Source organism: Bombina bombina, chromosome 11 (genome assembly GCF_027579735.1).
Source record: "Bombina bombina isolate aBomBom1 chromosome 11, aBomBom1.pri, whole genome shotgun sequence".
NCBI lineage: Eukaryota > Metazoa > Chordata > Amphibia > Anura > Bombinatoridae > Bombina > Bombina bombina.
Genome location: NC_069509.1, coordinates 172794103 through 172810705, shown reverse-complemented (window position 1 = coordinate 172810705; position 16603 = coordinate 172794103). Strand labels below are relative to the sequence as shown.

Sequence of the window (16603 nt, the reverse complement as noted above, 5' to 3'; positions counted from 1 at the left end):
GTCCTCTAGCTTGGATATTGTTTTCCAAAAAGTAATCGATGCAGCTGTGGACTCTTCCCGTTTAAGAAGAAAAACATAAATTATGCTTACCTGATAATTTTCTTTTCTTCTGACAGGAAGAGTCCACAGCTCACGCCCGCGTTTTATTGGTAAGGCGGCAGTAAATTTTTGTTCTTCTCGCACCTTTTTTCACCCTGATATTTTTCCTACTGTTCCTTGTTCCCTCGGCAGAATGACTGGGGGATGATGAAAGTGGGGGAGGTATTTAAGCCTTTGGCTGGGGTGTCTTTGCCTCCTCCTGGTGGCCAGGTTCTGAATTCCCAAAAGTAATGAATGCAGCTGTGGACTCTTCCCGTCAGAAGAAAATGAAATTATCAGGTATGCACAATTTATGTTTTTGTAATAGCTAATCAAACCTTCACCTATACTAAAATGTCAACCCTGCAGTTATCGCTACAGAAAATCTTTAGTATGTAAACAAGAGGCATCTGAAGAAATCAACCTCCTTGTTGGGTGAGAGAGCCCAGCCCCCTTTAAAGGATGTTCTTGCATCAGCTTTAAATACAATGTATTTTTATCTACTGCTTGCCTGAGTAAACTACCCCTTTAAGTATGATTTACAGAATTGCTATTAAAGGAACACTGAACCCAAATGTTTTTCTTTCATGATTCATATAGAGCATGCAATTTTAAGCAACTTTATAATTTTCTCCTATTATCAATTCTTCTTTGTTCTCTTGCTATCTTTATTTGAAAAAGGCGTCATCTAAGCTAAGAAACCAGCCAATTTTTGGTTCACAACCTGGGTTGTCCTTGCTGATTGGACAGCACCAATAAACAAGTGCTGTCCAGGGTCTAAACCAAAAATTGTCTGGTTTCTTAGCTTAGATGATGCCTTTTTCAAATAAAGATAGCAAGAGAACAAAGAAAAATTGATAATAGAAGAAAATTAGAAAGTTGCTTAAAATTGCTGCTTTATCTGAATCACGAAAGAAACAATTTGGGTTCAGTGTCCCTTTAAACTTGCATGCTCTATCTGAAAAAAGAACAAAATTGGGTTTAGTGTCCCTTTAACCCCTTAATGACCACAATGTACCCTGTAGGTCACTGGTCGTTAAGGGTTTTTTCAGGACATAATAGCACAAGTCTAGCAAGAACACGCTATCAATGCCCTCCCTCCAGCAGGCTTTGTGGAATAGAGCAGTCTTAATGCTGGTGGCAAGACCGCGCTATAAAACAATCAAGTCCCAAAAAAAGGCCAGTGACATACAGGGTACGTCGCTGGTCCTTAAGGAGTTAATGTTTAAATTATATCTAGTTTTCCGTCAGTATTTTCAGTTTCTTTTCTCTGCCTATTTATATTACAGGTTTATCTGCCTCGATGCTGTCATTGTCTTTGTCTATAACACCTGCACACACTGCAGTCTGGAGGAAGCAGATATTTGAGCAGCTAAGTGAGCGCTCCAGACGAGAAGTGGACAGCTTCCGTCACTATGAGCAAGCAATAGAGCAGGTACAATGATATACTTCAGGCTCTGTGTTATCTTAAAGTACAGGGCGTACCCGGCACATTAAACACTTTTGGATTCTGATGTAAATATGCTTTCACTATTTAATTTACCCACTTGTCTTCTAATTTCTCTCTCAAAACTATGGGTTTTCCAGTTCAAAGAATTGAAAGTGCACACTGCAGACTTCACTAGCCTAACCTTGCTACATATTTGATGACATTATATCCTGGAGGACAATGGAAGCTTTACAGTCAGCGGCTAGCCTTGTTTACTCCAATCACAAATCTGGATAAGCTACTCCAAAACAAGGGGGGTGGAGGGAATGTAGCCACTGAAAAATAATTGCAGCAAGCAATTTATTCAGATAATGTGTATGTTAATCTATTGTACAACTGCAGAAACGTGTTGTAATTACTAAGGGTTAGATAACAAGTGGTGCGCTATTTTTAGTTTTGCACCCGTGTTAACTTGCACCCGTATTACAAGTGAAAAGTAAATGCGACTGCACGAGCGCAAACTACATTTTAGCACGTCAGGTTAGCGTGACTGAAGTCCTCGCGTAAAGGGTTAGGGCTAAATAAAAAGTTGCACCAAACACAACATAAATACATTAAAATAAAGTGTTACATTCATATAAATATTATTAAAAAAAAGTTATAAGGGTTTAAAGGTATATGGTATATGACAAGGCATTTGAATGGAAAGGACTATAATGTATATGTACATATACATAAAGATACATGTCTAAATTTGTATATATACTGTATGTGTGTATATATATATATATATATATATATATCACATAGAAACACCCAGCACTCACCAGCTAGCTCACAGCTAAGATAAAATCACAACTGGAAAGGTTAGTCACCGCATCTGGCCAAATGGGAAAGCTCAGGCACCACGTCAAGGTCCTTTCCTTTGCCTGAGTCCCTAACACAGGCACACCATCATGCAAGCTCACAAAGCTAAACAAACTGAGAACAAAGAAGGGGTGCACAGGTGGCTGTAATCACCCATAGAAAATACAAAACATGGAAGGGAACTGCACTCCAACACCGGATCAGGTACACATCCTTTGACTCAGTAACATCCAGCCCTGGGTGCTAAATAGCACTCCAAAAAAGCTGTGATGTCACCAGAGCCACAGGCAGTTAACCCCAGTCCGGAATGGGTGCAAGAAACAAGGGAGGTTTGTATTTTCTATGGGTGATTACAGCCACCTGTGCACCCCTTCTTTGTTCTCAGTTTGTTTAGCTTTGTGAGCTCGCATGATGGTATGCCTGTGTTAGGGACTCAGGCAAAGGAAAGGACCTTGACTTGGTGCCTGAGCTTTCCCATTTGGCCAGATGCGGTGACTAACCTTTCCAGTTGTGATTTTATCTTAGCTGTGAGCTAGCTGGTGAGTGCTGGGTGTTTCTATGTGTTGTATTACTTTTTATTTGTAATCTCCCTTGTTTCTTGCACCCATTCCGGACTGGGGTTAACTGCCTGTGGCTCTGGTGACATCACAGCTTTTTTGAGTGCTATTTAGCACCCAGGGCTGGATGTTACTGAGTCACAGGATGTGTACCTGATCGGGTCTTGGAGTGCAGTTCCCTTCCATGTTTTATATATATATATATATATATGTACTGTATATATGTGTATACATGTGTATTTATGGGTTTACATGTGTGTATACACATACATACTGTATATACACACATATACACATACATACTGTATATACAAACACATATATACACATACATACTGTATATACAAACACACATATACACATACATACTGTATATACAAACACATATATACACATACATACTGTATATGCAAACACACATATACAGATACATACTGTATATACAAACACATATATACACATACATACTGTATATACAAACACATATATACACATACATACTGTATATACAAACACATATATACACATACATACTGTATATACAAACACATATATACACATACATATTGTATATACAAACACATATATACACATACATATTGTATATACAAACACATTTATACACATACATATTGTATATACAAACACATATATACACATACATATTGTATATACAAACACACATATACACATACATACTGTATATACAAACACATATATACACATACATACATATGTGTTTATACTTTGGAGCCTTTTCCTCTCAAATACTTGTAAAAAAAAGAAAAATAATTTTTATTGAATATTTATATTAATGTTTTTAATACGTTTTAACTGCTAATATTTTACATTCCAATTCTCCTCACTTAGAAAAAAATATTCTTAGTATTTCTAAATATTTATCTCTATATGTGTGTATGTATATAAAGCTTCTGTAGTGTGCACTCACTTAAACAAAAAACACAACCGCTGGGGTACAAAATATAGTACATAGAACCAGAGGGAGATAGACACAGCACTCACCGGTTTTAGCAATGTAAAACTTCACTTTTCTTCATAAATGGAAAGAGTCCACAGCTGCATTCATTACTTTTGAGAATTCAGAACCTGGCCACCAGGAGGAGTTAAAGACACCCCAGCCAAAGGCTTAACTACCTCCCCCACTTCCCTCATCCCCCAGTCATTCTTTGCCTTTCGTCCCAGGAGGTTGGCAGAGAAGTGTCAGAAGTTTTCGATAGTCTCTTATGCATGGGACTGGAGTTTTAAGTAGTCCTGTCAGCCTCTCAGTGAGAGTATGCATGAAAGTTAAAGTCTGGAGATGCAGGGAGAGTCTTTCTGCAAAACCATCCTCACTCATATTAACAGCTCTACAAGCAATCAGCGTTGACGAGTTTCGTTGCCTGCTTTTATCTTTCACGTCCATGGCAGAAGCGACGCTACTATCTGTCACACTTGAAGGGCCTTGTTTCTGTTCCAAGGCGTAGATTCCGTTAAGATCGTTTCATTTTACTTTCATCATGGATGTATTGTAATTATAACTGTTTATCCGAGAGGGGCTACAACCTTTCGGGGATAACTTTAACATAGGGTGTCAGTGAGGCTCCTTTTTGTATCTAGGAATCAAGGGTTAATATCTCCTGAGGGGGTTATTGAATAGGGGGGTTTATAATCATGTTTGTTATGTGATTCTGTCTGCTACTGTGTAGTGTTGTTCCGGCTCATGGCTATTTTGGAACTTAACGGCCTATGTCTAGTGACGTGGCCTTAACGGTCGGGCGCACTTTTGCATGGACTGCACGGTTTACCTTGTGACCTCTTTTCCGCTTTCCTGACCGTGTGGCAACAGAGAAATCCTGGTCCCCTGGTGTCTGGCTCTCTGGAGGTGGTGAGTGCCCCAGCCATTGGGGGTGTTAGGTGCCTTTTAGATTTTTCTTATTGGTCTATTTTTTATTCAGTGTTCCAGTTATGGAGGATTCTGATTTTTTTGAAGATGGATGTCTATGATCAGACTCTACTTCTTGCGAAGAATATGAATTGGCCCGGGTGATACATACCTATCAGTTATGTTCCGAATGTCGTTTTAGAGTGCTCTGTTCCTCGGGATCGGGGAGTCAGGTGCCCACTGAGCCATCCGTCTCTGGGGATTCTATTTCTCACCAGACGAGTTCCCTACCACCAACTCTTACTACGCATGCAGGTAACCCAAACGCTACTTATCCTTCTTGGGAGTATTGCCTGTTCCCACCGGAGGTTATGACACGGTTCCGGATGGCCATATCTTTGGCGCTGGCTCATTTGCACCTCCCGGGAGTGAGCTTACGATATTGTCCGTGTTCCGTTAACTGGGGCTCGTCAGGTGTGGGATCACCTGGTCCAGTTCAGCCCTCCAGGGGAGCGACTGCCCCTAAGGCCTCAGGGGGTCAACCTTCAGGGCAGGTGTTTTCTTTTGTCCCGGCGGAGGTATGTTGTGCCTTTTGTTATAGACTGGTGCGCCTTCGTGTTCTACTAAAGCACGTTTTTTAGCGTTGCTGGAGGATCCCACTCTTAATGGGTCTGGGGATTCTCAGTCTAAATCTTCGACTGGCTTGCATGCATAGACATAAGGGAATGAAGTAATCTTCTTATAGTCTTTGTTATTTGTGTATCCTTTTCCAGTTCTGAGCTTGGAAGTCTCGGACCCCTGTTGGGCTGGTCCTGCGGGTCTGTCCGTTCTTCCTGGGAGATAACCTACGGATTGCCTTATCTTTTATTTTCATCCGGTGAGGATGATTTTTATTTGGTCTAAAGCTCATGTCGTGGTGTGATGTTTCCTTCGGGAACTTTCTTCTCTGGAATTGATACTCGCGATTTTGTGATTGCACTGTTTATAAAGGTCTGTCTGACTGTTTTTATCCTTCCATTCTGGGGTAGACACTATGTGGCCTTGACAGTGCTGCGGCCCTTGGTTTCAGGCTGGTCCAGACTGGGTACAAATCCTTCTGTCTTTGAGGCCTAGTTTAGGCACGTGACACCTTTTTATGTCTGGTTGGTCCGGTGATGGCGCCTAGTGATCACAATATGATTATGTGTTGTTTACTTGTTTTATTTTACAAGCTTCAACTAGCATCCTGAGAGGACTTGAGGGTCCGTGGTTGCTTAGGGTCATGGGGTCAGTTCTCTTTCGCCTTTCAAGCAAGTAGGCCGGGACTCTGTGTAGATCCGCGGTGACATGCTCAGTCGTTTCCGATTTTTCCGGTAACTAGAGTGTTCCTTCCCATTGTGGGTTGGAGGCTTGGATGATTTAGGTCCTTCATACCGCTGTTCTTACGGTTTTGCCTTTCATGGTCTCTTTGGAAGTGTCCTTTTAGGACTTGTTCCTTTTAGAGGTTCTCTTCCTATGGGTCGAGATTTTCTGGACTTTGACCGGTTTTTCTGGCGGCTTTGGCCGCTTAATTAGGAAGTGAAGGCCGTGAGGCTCTGTCTTCCTTCGGGAGTTAGTGGTCTCCGTATCAGGGGTGATAGGAGGATGTTGTCTCTTTTTCCAAGCTTTTTGGTTAGGGGATGTTTTTCTGCCTGGATTCGGGATGCTTTACATTCTTCTCCCTTGGGTGTGGTCCTCTGGAACATTAATCTGAAAGGATTATGGAAACTAGCCTTTCTTTTTACTCTCTTTCGGGTGACTCTGTTCTCGTTCTCATTTCCCTTAGTGTTGCCCTTGGGGCCTATGGGCTCTAGAGAGATTCCGTAACTTTTTGTCGCGGGCTAGCACCTTGTTGGGGGGGGGTTGACCTCCGACTAAGGGTGTTCTCTTCCCTTTGTGCTGGGAAGTATGAGTGAGTTCTGTACCCGTTGTCCAGGTTTCCCGGTTCTCATCCCCTGTGAGTCTGATTGCTTCAGACGGGGTATCTTGTGCTCCCTGGGGGTGTCGTTCATTCTAGGACGATTCTCGGTCCAGGGTTCTTGTCTTGGATCCTTCTTGGACGACTGGAGATTTATGATCCTGTGGACTGGTTCGGGACGACTCAGTTTTTTCAGGAACCCTATGTTGCGACATAGGGGCTAGCTCATTGGGCTTGCAAACTGGAAGGCCAGAGTTTACATCCACCTTCGGGTACTGGTTATACATTTTACGGCCTGACTTGTCCTTCGGACGGAGTGTGCTCCTTTTCAAAGGGAGTTTTTTCTCTGTTGGGTCAACAGTGGTGTCTGGATGATTTTTTCATTTGGCCCGTGTTTTGATCATAATATGGCTTCATGTCTTGTGGACATGTACTCTGTTCTTATCTTTGCCCTTCCCTTTTGAGGAGATAGTTTGTCTCCCTTATGAACTGAGGTTTCCTCTCTCTGGAAAGTCTTGTCCTGCCCTGTGTAGGATGTTGTATCAGGTGGCTTATTTCTGTAAGCATCTGCTGCTCTGTGGACTCTGTTCCACCTGTTGGAATTTGATCTCTCTACATAGAGACTGTCTAAGAGATCTGTGACAGGTCTTCCTACGGATCTATTGCACTTTTCTCTGTTCCAGGTCCCAGGGTGTTCTCCTTGAGAGTGCCTTATTTTGGAGGAGCAGATTGGGTTGGCACCCGATCTCTGTTGGGGTGGGTGAGTCCCCCCCTTTTTCTTTCCATTCCCTGGGGGCTTGTGGTTGGGGTTTTTCTGTTCCCCCTGTCTATCAGACATGTCTGTTGCTTGGGCTGGTCCCGTGTTGGAGCAGAATCTGAGATCTGTTGCTCTGCTAAATTCATCCTCTGAGCATTCGAGGTACGGTAAGCCTCTTGAGGTTTCTCCTTTCTCTATGTTCAAGGTTTGTGGGAAGGACTGGCGGCTCTTAGATAGCCTGCAACGTTATCGGCTGGTTAGTGGATACTTAGCAATCAGAAGGATCCTATCTTCAGCTGCTTTCTGATTGCACTGCAAGTATTTAAGTTTCAGAGTCATTTTTACATGACTGCAGCGTGTAGTGTTTTTGTCTTAGGTGTTGTTCGTCAGACCTATCTGAGCTTGCTGCACGAGGTTTCGTTTCTGAATATTTCGGTATTCTGAGCTACCTTTTTTGCGACTTGATGACCTTCGTCTTCAGTTGCTTTTAAGATTGCAGTTGCACTGTGTTAGGGGAAGATCCTGTTTTAGACTCCTTGCCTTATCCCGTGGTTTCTGTATTTCTGGGGTCTGGGCATTGCCTCCCCTTGTTTCTATGAGATTAGTGCATTCAGTGTCCTCGATAGCTTGGGTATTGTTTTCCCAAAAGTAATGAATGCAGCTGTGGACTCTTTCCATCTGGAGAAAAGAAAATTATCAGGCAAGCATAATTTAAATTTTTAATTGTTCAAATTAAAATAAAAATCCACATGATATCATGGTATCATGTGGATTTTAATTTGAACGATTAAAAGGGAAGTTTTACTCTGCTAAAAGTGTGCTGTGTCTATCTCCATCTCCTTATATATATATATATATATATATATATATATATATATATATATATATATATATATATATATATATATATATATATATATATATATATACCTGTATATATTCATATAGATATATATTTTGCAAAAAAATCATCACATATTTATATATATATATATATATATATATATATATATATATAAAAAGAGAGGAATGTCTGCGCTCAGGGTTTTATGCTGGATAATAGAAGTGGTATCTAGCTGTAAATAAACCTCAATTAGTATTACTCTTATATAAGTGTATACAGTTTGTTATGCAGTATCTACAATATATCTGTAGTAATACAAATTATATGTCAAGTGATCGGTGCAAGCCCAATTCAAAAACTCTTTTCAGATACAACCTTAATCCAGCACCAAGTCTATTATAAGTCAATGGGTTGCATACAATACAGTCAATTTGAAGACTACTGTTGTATCGGTTCCCCAGTGCCTGCGTGATATCTGCAGCTTCTTCTGGTAAAGAGAGAGTCCTCTTGAACAAGTGGATCCTCCCAGTAGATTTCTGAAACAATAGAGAAGCGCACAAGATAGGCACCCCTAGTGAAGCCTGTTTTTACTAATGTATTTGAGCAAAACAACGTAAATAGAACCACTCACGTGATTTGACCTCAATCAATATGAGGTATAGATAAGACACCGGTATAAGTTGGTACAGACGATCTCTCCTTCTGTTTTCCCTTATTCCCAGTTGTCCCCTGTAGTCCCTTAGTCTGAGTTTCAAATGAGTAGTAGATTTTATTCTGAGAAATTACTAAATAAATAAATAATGGAAGTTATTAAATAACTTCCATTTTCTTCCCCCAGTATCATGTGACAACCATCAGCCAATGCACATGCATATACACTGTGAATTCTTGCACATGCATATACACTGTGAATTCTTGCACATGCATATACACTGTGAATTCCTGCACATGCATATACATTGTGAATTATTGCACATGCATATACACTGTGAATTATTGCACATGCATATACACTGTGAATTCTTGCACATGGTCAGTAGGAATTGGTGCCTCAAAAAGTTTGTGTATAAAAAGATTGTTCCCATTTTAATAATGGAAGTGAACTTGAAAATGCTCTCTGAATCATGAAAGTTTCATTTTGACTATAGTGTTCTCGCATGGTGAATTGCTGCTCTTTTATTGGTGTAATAGAAATACAGGTAGCCCTCAGTTTACGCCGGGGTTAGGTTCCAGAAGGAATGGTTGTAAATCGAAACCGTTGTAAATTGAAACCCAGTTTATAATGTAAGTCAATGGGTTAGGTTCCAGGTCAAAATTGTCATAAGTAACACCTAATACATTATTTTTAAAGCTTTGAAATAAAGACTTTAAATGCTAAACAGCATTATAAACCTAATTAAATAATCACACAACACAGAATATATAATTAAACTAAGTTAAATGAACAAAAACAATTGCTAAAACAGCATTATAAACCTAATAAAAAAAATCACACAGCACAGACTTTACTTGGATTTTTTGCAAACAGTTCTTTCTATGCATTCCAGTCTGGACTGATTTATAGACAGGAAGATCTTGTTCCTTTGAAAGCTGCTCGATTGCTCAGGTCTAGCTACCTACACTGATTCATTTCAGCCTGCTTGTGTGCTTGGCTTGCATATCTTTGCTGCAACACAAGCTGACAGCTCCACCTACTGGCTATTTTAATCAATGCACTGTTTCTCAGTGTTATTCTGAAACGGTGCAAAATGAACCGTTGTAAACCGAGGGCCACCTGTAGTTTAATGTCCCTTTACCTTTGCACAAACATGGTAATAATCTTTATGCAATTGCATTAAAAAAAAAAAAATATGTTTGCGATTATACGTTATGTATATATAATATAATATTATTACTATTTATTTGTAGAGCACCAACAGATTCCACAAGGCTAAATCAAATTTATTTATTTATATATATATATATATATATATATATATATATATATATATATATATATATATATATATATATATATATATATAAATATATATAATAAAATAACAGAAAGTGCACTCTCCAGGACTTTAGAAAACTTCTTTACTAGAGAGTGAACGTTTTCGGGGGTTTAGCCCCTTCCTCAGACATACAAGTACATAGATCCTCTATGTATTTGTATGTCTGAGGAAGGGACTAAACCCCCGAAAACGTTCACTTTCTAGTAAAGAAGTTTTCTAAGGTCCTGGAGAGTGCACTTTCTGTTATTTTTGTGTGTACTACTTTTGTTGCACCCCGGGCATTTGAACTGTAAGTCTGGAGTGCTTGTCTGTACTAATCTATATGTATATATATTTATATTTAGTTCCTCTTTTATAAAGAAGCACTCCAGTGAGTGCTTCTTTATAGAAGAGGAACCCAGGCAAGTGAGTGGAAATCAGTGAGTGTATGGAACATTAATATAAATATATATATCATTTTCAGTGCTATGCTCCACTATAGTCTCCTAACCCTGATGTTGTTTATTGTGCAGTCAGTATGGGTAAAGACAGGAACGTTACAGTGGTGGAGAGACTACAAACCGCACAAATGGATTGATGTCCGTGTGGCTCTCGAGCAATGTATGGGGAACGATGGATCCAGTGACAGCATCCTGTTTATTTATTACACACATTACGACCAGAAAAAGGTATTAGAGCTAATCTGTAAAAAAAAAAAAAAGTAAAAGTGATGGTAAATCCTAGTGATCATTAGAACAAATAAAGGGGACTTTCAGTCATGAAGTATAAAATACTTCACGATGAAAGCTCCTTTATTTGTTTGCAGTGTTCGCCGCACTGAGCTGCTAAGGCAGCCCACGCCAGAACTCTGTTTGGCTCAGAGGTGACGTTTCCAACTCTTAGCCATTAGCTGAGCAGGAAATACGGCTTGTCGCTGGGCACCTACCTACTGCTGTATAAGTGTTTTATTTTTGCTATCTAGTAGGGATAATCGGTTCTGCCCTATACTATATAATGTACACATTACGCTGGAAACCTGAAAATCTTCTGTATTCCAGTATATACATGTGTTTCTGAATGAAGTGACAATCCTTGTACCGGTTCTGAATGAGGCTAAACACTCCTTTGCCATTTATACTCCTGAGAGGACAAAGCAGAGATGGCCTATTCGACTGGCAGCTGCTACAGAGCAAGAAATGCAAGACTGGGTATGTATGATGCAGCGCTCACTATGTACTAAGGGTCAGATTACAAATGGTGCGCAAAATATCGCTTACACGAGCTCGATATTTGCTTCCTTATCTTATATTTGTCTGGAAAACCAAAGCTCAATACTTAGAGAGGACAATATAAAATTAACGTTGTATTCCTTAACTCCTGCACCCCACTGGGAGTGTAATTTATTCTGCTGGCTGTGATTACATAAGCTTGTCAATAGCCTGAACGTAAGAACAGAAACTTTCAGTATAGGTGGGGATACTACAGGCTAAATCAGCTATTTCAAATGCTCAAATAAGGATGAAGGAGCTACTTGTAAACCATTTAATACACTCCAGCTTGTAAAATGGATCATTAGGAACAATTAAGAGGGGAGAACAATTTTTGGGTAAACTCTCCCTTTAACAACTTCACTACCGGGAATTTCAGAGAAGAACTTGCCCAAAATACTGGAGAATTTTAAGCATTTTTGCTATCACTCCATTTAAACAGAAATAGAGCCTTGTTTTTTTTTATTTTCCTGTCAAAACTATATAGTTTTTTACGTACACAACCCAAGGTATTGATCTAGGCCCATTTTTATATATTTCATGCCACCTTTTCACCACCAAAGGGATCATATATAATAAATTGTTAACTTTTCACAATCTGTGGATGTCTTACTGAAATTATTTACATACTGCTTGTGTAACCATGGCACTAATGGTTGTAAAAGCTTCTCTGGGATTACCTTTGTCCACAAATAGCAGATATACACGGCTTTGCAATTGCTTTTTGGTTATTAGAAGGCTGATAATTTCAGCTGCGCACCACACTTCTATTATTCCCAGCAGTGAAGGGGTTAATCAGTTAACTTGTAAGGTTAAATTTAGCTTTAGTGTATAGATTACCCTCCCACCTGACACTTCCTACCCCCTGATCCCACCGAAACAGCTCTCTCCCCCCCCCACTGGTCACCACCATGTTAGGTACTGTTAGGCAGTCTGCCAATATATGCAGTTTGTTCATTTGTTTGTTTTTTATAATTATTGTTTATATATATATATATATATATATATACATATATATATATATATAAACAACCCTCCCACCTCCCTGATCCCCCACCCCCCTTTTTATGTAGTGTAGCTCCCAATCCCTCCCTCTCCGTGTCACTGTCTCTGATGATCAGGCATCTGCCTTCATATGGAACCAGAGAACCAATCATGCTACAATTCCATACGCAGGCTGATACCTGGAGTTCAGGAACTCTCGGCTGGAGTTTGGACATATATATACAGTATGTCATGAGGTACGATAGGCAAAGTACCGCATCACATATATATACGTCCATGTAGGTTAAGGGGTTAATGAATTAATCTACCATCCTATCATATAGGTCTAGATTACAAGTGGCGTGCTATTTAGTGCTCCTGCTCGAGCATTAACTTTCCTAAAAGTAATCTTTTTGTGTGCTTTGTGTTGCACGCATATTACAAGTTGACTTTGCAATATCGCAACCACATTAACATATTCTCCCCATAGACGTCAATGGAGAGCGCAGAAGAAGAAAAAACCCTACACCTATTGCTTGCACACAAACGTAACAGGAGTTATTCACATTTCACATTCCAATGTTCTTCACTTACAGAACAATGTTATTTTTATTGTACATATATATTTCTATATAGATCTGTATATACCTATACCTGTGTTTCTATTCCTATAGATATATAGGTATAGATATATATTTTACATTTACATTATCAGCTATTTATTTAAAATATGCTTATCATGATTTGCCCTTAAGGTCTAACGCACATGAAGAGTTACTAATCTCAAAGCACGTCTTTGAAATATTTAAAGTAAAGTATTAAAAAATATTAATAATAATTATTAAAAATTAGTATACATACTATAGAATATATATATATATATATATTTATATATATTCTATGGATTATTTAGAATCTAGATTATGTATAATCATTTTTAAGTTGCAAGCCAATAGCCAAGGCTTTTACTCCAGAACACAACAAATTTGTTATATATTTTATTGCTTGATATCGCATCCTCTAGAATTAGAAAGTACCTTGCTTTTATTGTGCAAGTCTGTTGTTAACTACCTGCAATAGGGAATTAACTGTAAAGCCCCACAGTGCAGCTTGGTGCTCAGTAACTTAAATAGAATAATATTAATGCTGAATTCAGTTCTAAGCGCAGTATTAACATTCTATCACCTTCTATTAAATCTGCAGCTTATGCTGTTGAGTACGATCTGTTGTGAGAGCAGAAGACTAGACGGCCCCCCTTCCCACCAAGCCCTCTGGTCAGTTACCTGTAAAGGCGACATCTTTGTAAGTGAACCGTCTGCGGGTCTCGAATCTCCCACCAATCCAACACCATGTGACCAAATGTAAGTATTGCTGGGCTTGATCATACAATGGAGTGTTCAAGATCACCATCTTAAAGAGACATGAAACCCAAAATTGTCCTTTCATGCTTCAGATAGAGAATACCATTTTAAACAACTTCCCAATTTACTTCTATTATCTAATTTGCTTTGTTGTCTTGGTACCTTTGTTCAAGGCTAGCTGAGCACATCAGGTGAGCCAATAACAAGAGGCGTATATGTGCAGCAACCAATCAGCAGCTAGCTCCTAGTAGTGCATTGATGCTCCTGAGTCTACATAAGCATGTTTGCAACAAAAGATACTAAAAAGAACAAAGTAAATTTGCACCTGAATAACTTCTGTATCATTGAATGTAGTTAAAGGGATATGGAACCAAAAAATGTTCTTTTGTGATTCAGACAGAGCATAGAATTTTTGTTCCCATGATATTCTTTGTTGAAGAGAAACCTAGATAGCATCTGGAGCACTACATGACAGGAAATAGTGCTCTTGCAAATGGATAACATTCTTGCTAAACTGCTGCCATATAGTGCTCCAGACATGTGCACACTCCCGAGCTTATGTTCCTGTTTTTCAGCAAAAAATACCAAGAGAACGAAGAGCATTTGATAATAGAAGTAAATTAGAAAGTTATTTAAAAAGACATGTTCTCTTTGAATCATGAAAGAAAAAATGTTGAGTTTCATGTCCCTTTAACAAGTTGAGACTGGATTACAACTTTATTCAAGGTGTTCAGTAAGACAGACAATCGTACTGGTGTATGAGGCCCCACGCACAGCATATGTGCAAATGCCACTAAAAAACTAACAACTTTTACTAGAAGCAGTTTGGCTAATGGAACTTTATTGCAAAAATGCTTCTATATAAAATTTAAATGCACCTATGCACATTTCAATTTTGACCAATCTATCCCTTAAAATAGATATCAAACCACACGGCATCGGTTACTTGCGAGTTTTTAAAAATCGAGACTATAGAAAAAAAATTAATAAAAACAAATATGGAGTTCGGTTCCAAAGGGGTTTCGAGTTGATTACAAAAGAGTAATTTCTGATGTTTTTATAACAGCACTGATTGTCGGGGTAACTGGGTGTGGGTGCTATATTGCCACAATTCCTTACAGTAGCCCCCCCGTAACTTATAGGCGGCAGCATCTCTGAATTTGCTAGATCCTCTTTACTTCCCCACTGCTATATGAAGAGCAAGGTGACAGGTAAAGCTGGGGAAGAAGGATATAAACCAAAGAACATGTAGATAGAAGAAGATGTGTTATTTTACCGGTACCCCTGCACCCTCAGTAGCTTAATATTGGTCAACTTTTTGCACCCCAAAACGTTATAGTCTAGAGCAGCCCCTCAAGTCGTCCTATGAGGAGTCATATGTACACATGAGAGAAATAAATTGTGTAGTGCCGTATACACTGTACACTGATTTACAGGAACTACAGTAACGGCTATAAAGTGCTATTGTGTATAATATTAATCATAGGAAGATCTGCTTGATAAACTGTAGCCTTTACTAGTACATTAAATGCAATAAAACAGTGTATTTCTGGATTGCAGGTTTTGGCGTCAGGTAGGGGGGCACCTGAAGACTGTGGAGACCAGTAGCTGTGGTGTAACGTGGGGAATTGGCTATGATCACACCGCTTGGGTTTATACTGGTGCTTATGGCGGAGGCTTTTTACAAGGTAACATGGACATTTCAGATTTATTTAAAGGTGAACACAATAAATAATTAAAGTATATTGCAAAACAATCTTCTCCGGGTGGCATTATGAAGTAGCCGGTTGGCATTATGAAGTAGCCTGGTGGCACCATGAAGTAGCCGGTTGGTATTATGAAGTTTCCAGGTGTCATTATAAAGTAGGCGGGTGGCACTATGAAGTAGCCGGGTGGCACTATGAAGTATCCGGGTGGCATTATGAAGTATCCGGGTGGCATTATGAAGTAGCTGGGTGGCACTATGAAGTAGCCGGGTGGCATTATGAAGTACCTGGGTGGCGCTATAAAGTAGCTGGGTGGCATTATGAAGAAACCGGATGGCATTATGAAGTAGCCAGGTGGGGGCAGTGTAATATTTTCTAATATATCATATATATATATTATTTTCAGCATTGCTTAATTTAGCATAAATGTATTTAATGATAATTTGTGCAAAAAAATGGAACATTTTTATTATTAGCTAACTTTAACTTAATATTAGCTAATTTTAGCCGGGTGGGCAGTAAAATCAGCTGGGTGGGGCACCTGCTTAAAAGGTCCTGGGGAGAACACTGGCAAAATGTTTTTTTTTTACTACACATAATTAAACATTTTATATTACAATCTAAAATTCTGCTCAAACTACAGCCTGTGATTAAAGGGACACTATACACTCATTTTCATATAGCTGCATGTAATAGACACTACTATAAAGAATAAATGCACAGATACTGATATAAAAATCCAGTATAAAATGGTTTAAAAACGTACTTAGAAGCTTTCAGTTTAGCTCTGTTGAAAAGGCATTTGGAAAGCCCACTGCAAGTGGTAAATAAGACACTCCCCCCCTCCCCCTTCTTTTACAAATGAAAAGACCCTTTACACAAACAGGAGCAAGCTGGAGAAGGTAGCTGACGGTATTCAAATAAAACTTTGGGGCTTGGTTAGGAGTCTGAAAATCAG

The 16603-nt window shown here is 39.2% G+C and overlaps 1 protein-coding gene across 2 annotated transcripts in view; it reads left to right on the top strand.

The window, feature by feature from the left end:
* The window catches only part of TECPR1 (tectonin beta-propeller repeat containing 1), a 219312-nt gene that overhangs the window by 107523 nt on the left and 95186 nt on the right, over positions 1 to 16603 (top strand). For both annotated transcript variants that reach the window (XM_053694717.1, XM_053694716.1), the window contains 5 exons: positions 1368 to 1513; positions 10860 to 11015; positions 11385 to 11534; positions 13782 to 13939; positions 15500 to 15627. In XM_053694717.1, coding sequence (XP_053550692.1) covers positions 1368 to 1513; positions 10860 to 11015; positions 11385 to 11534; positions 13782 to 13939; positions 15500 to 15627 — 738 coding nt within the window. The remainder of the gene's footprint in view (positions 1 to 1367; positions 1514 to 10859; positions 11016 to 11384; positions 11535 to 13781; positions 13940 to 15499; positions 15628 to 16603) is intronic.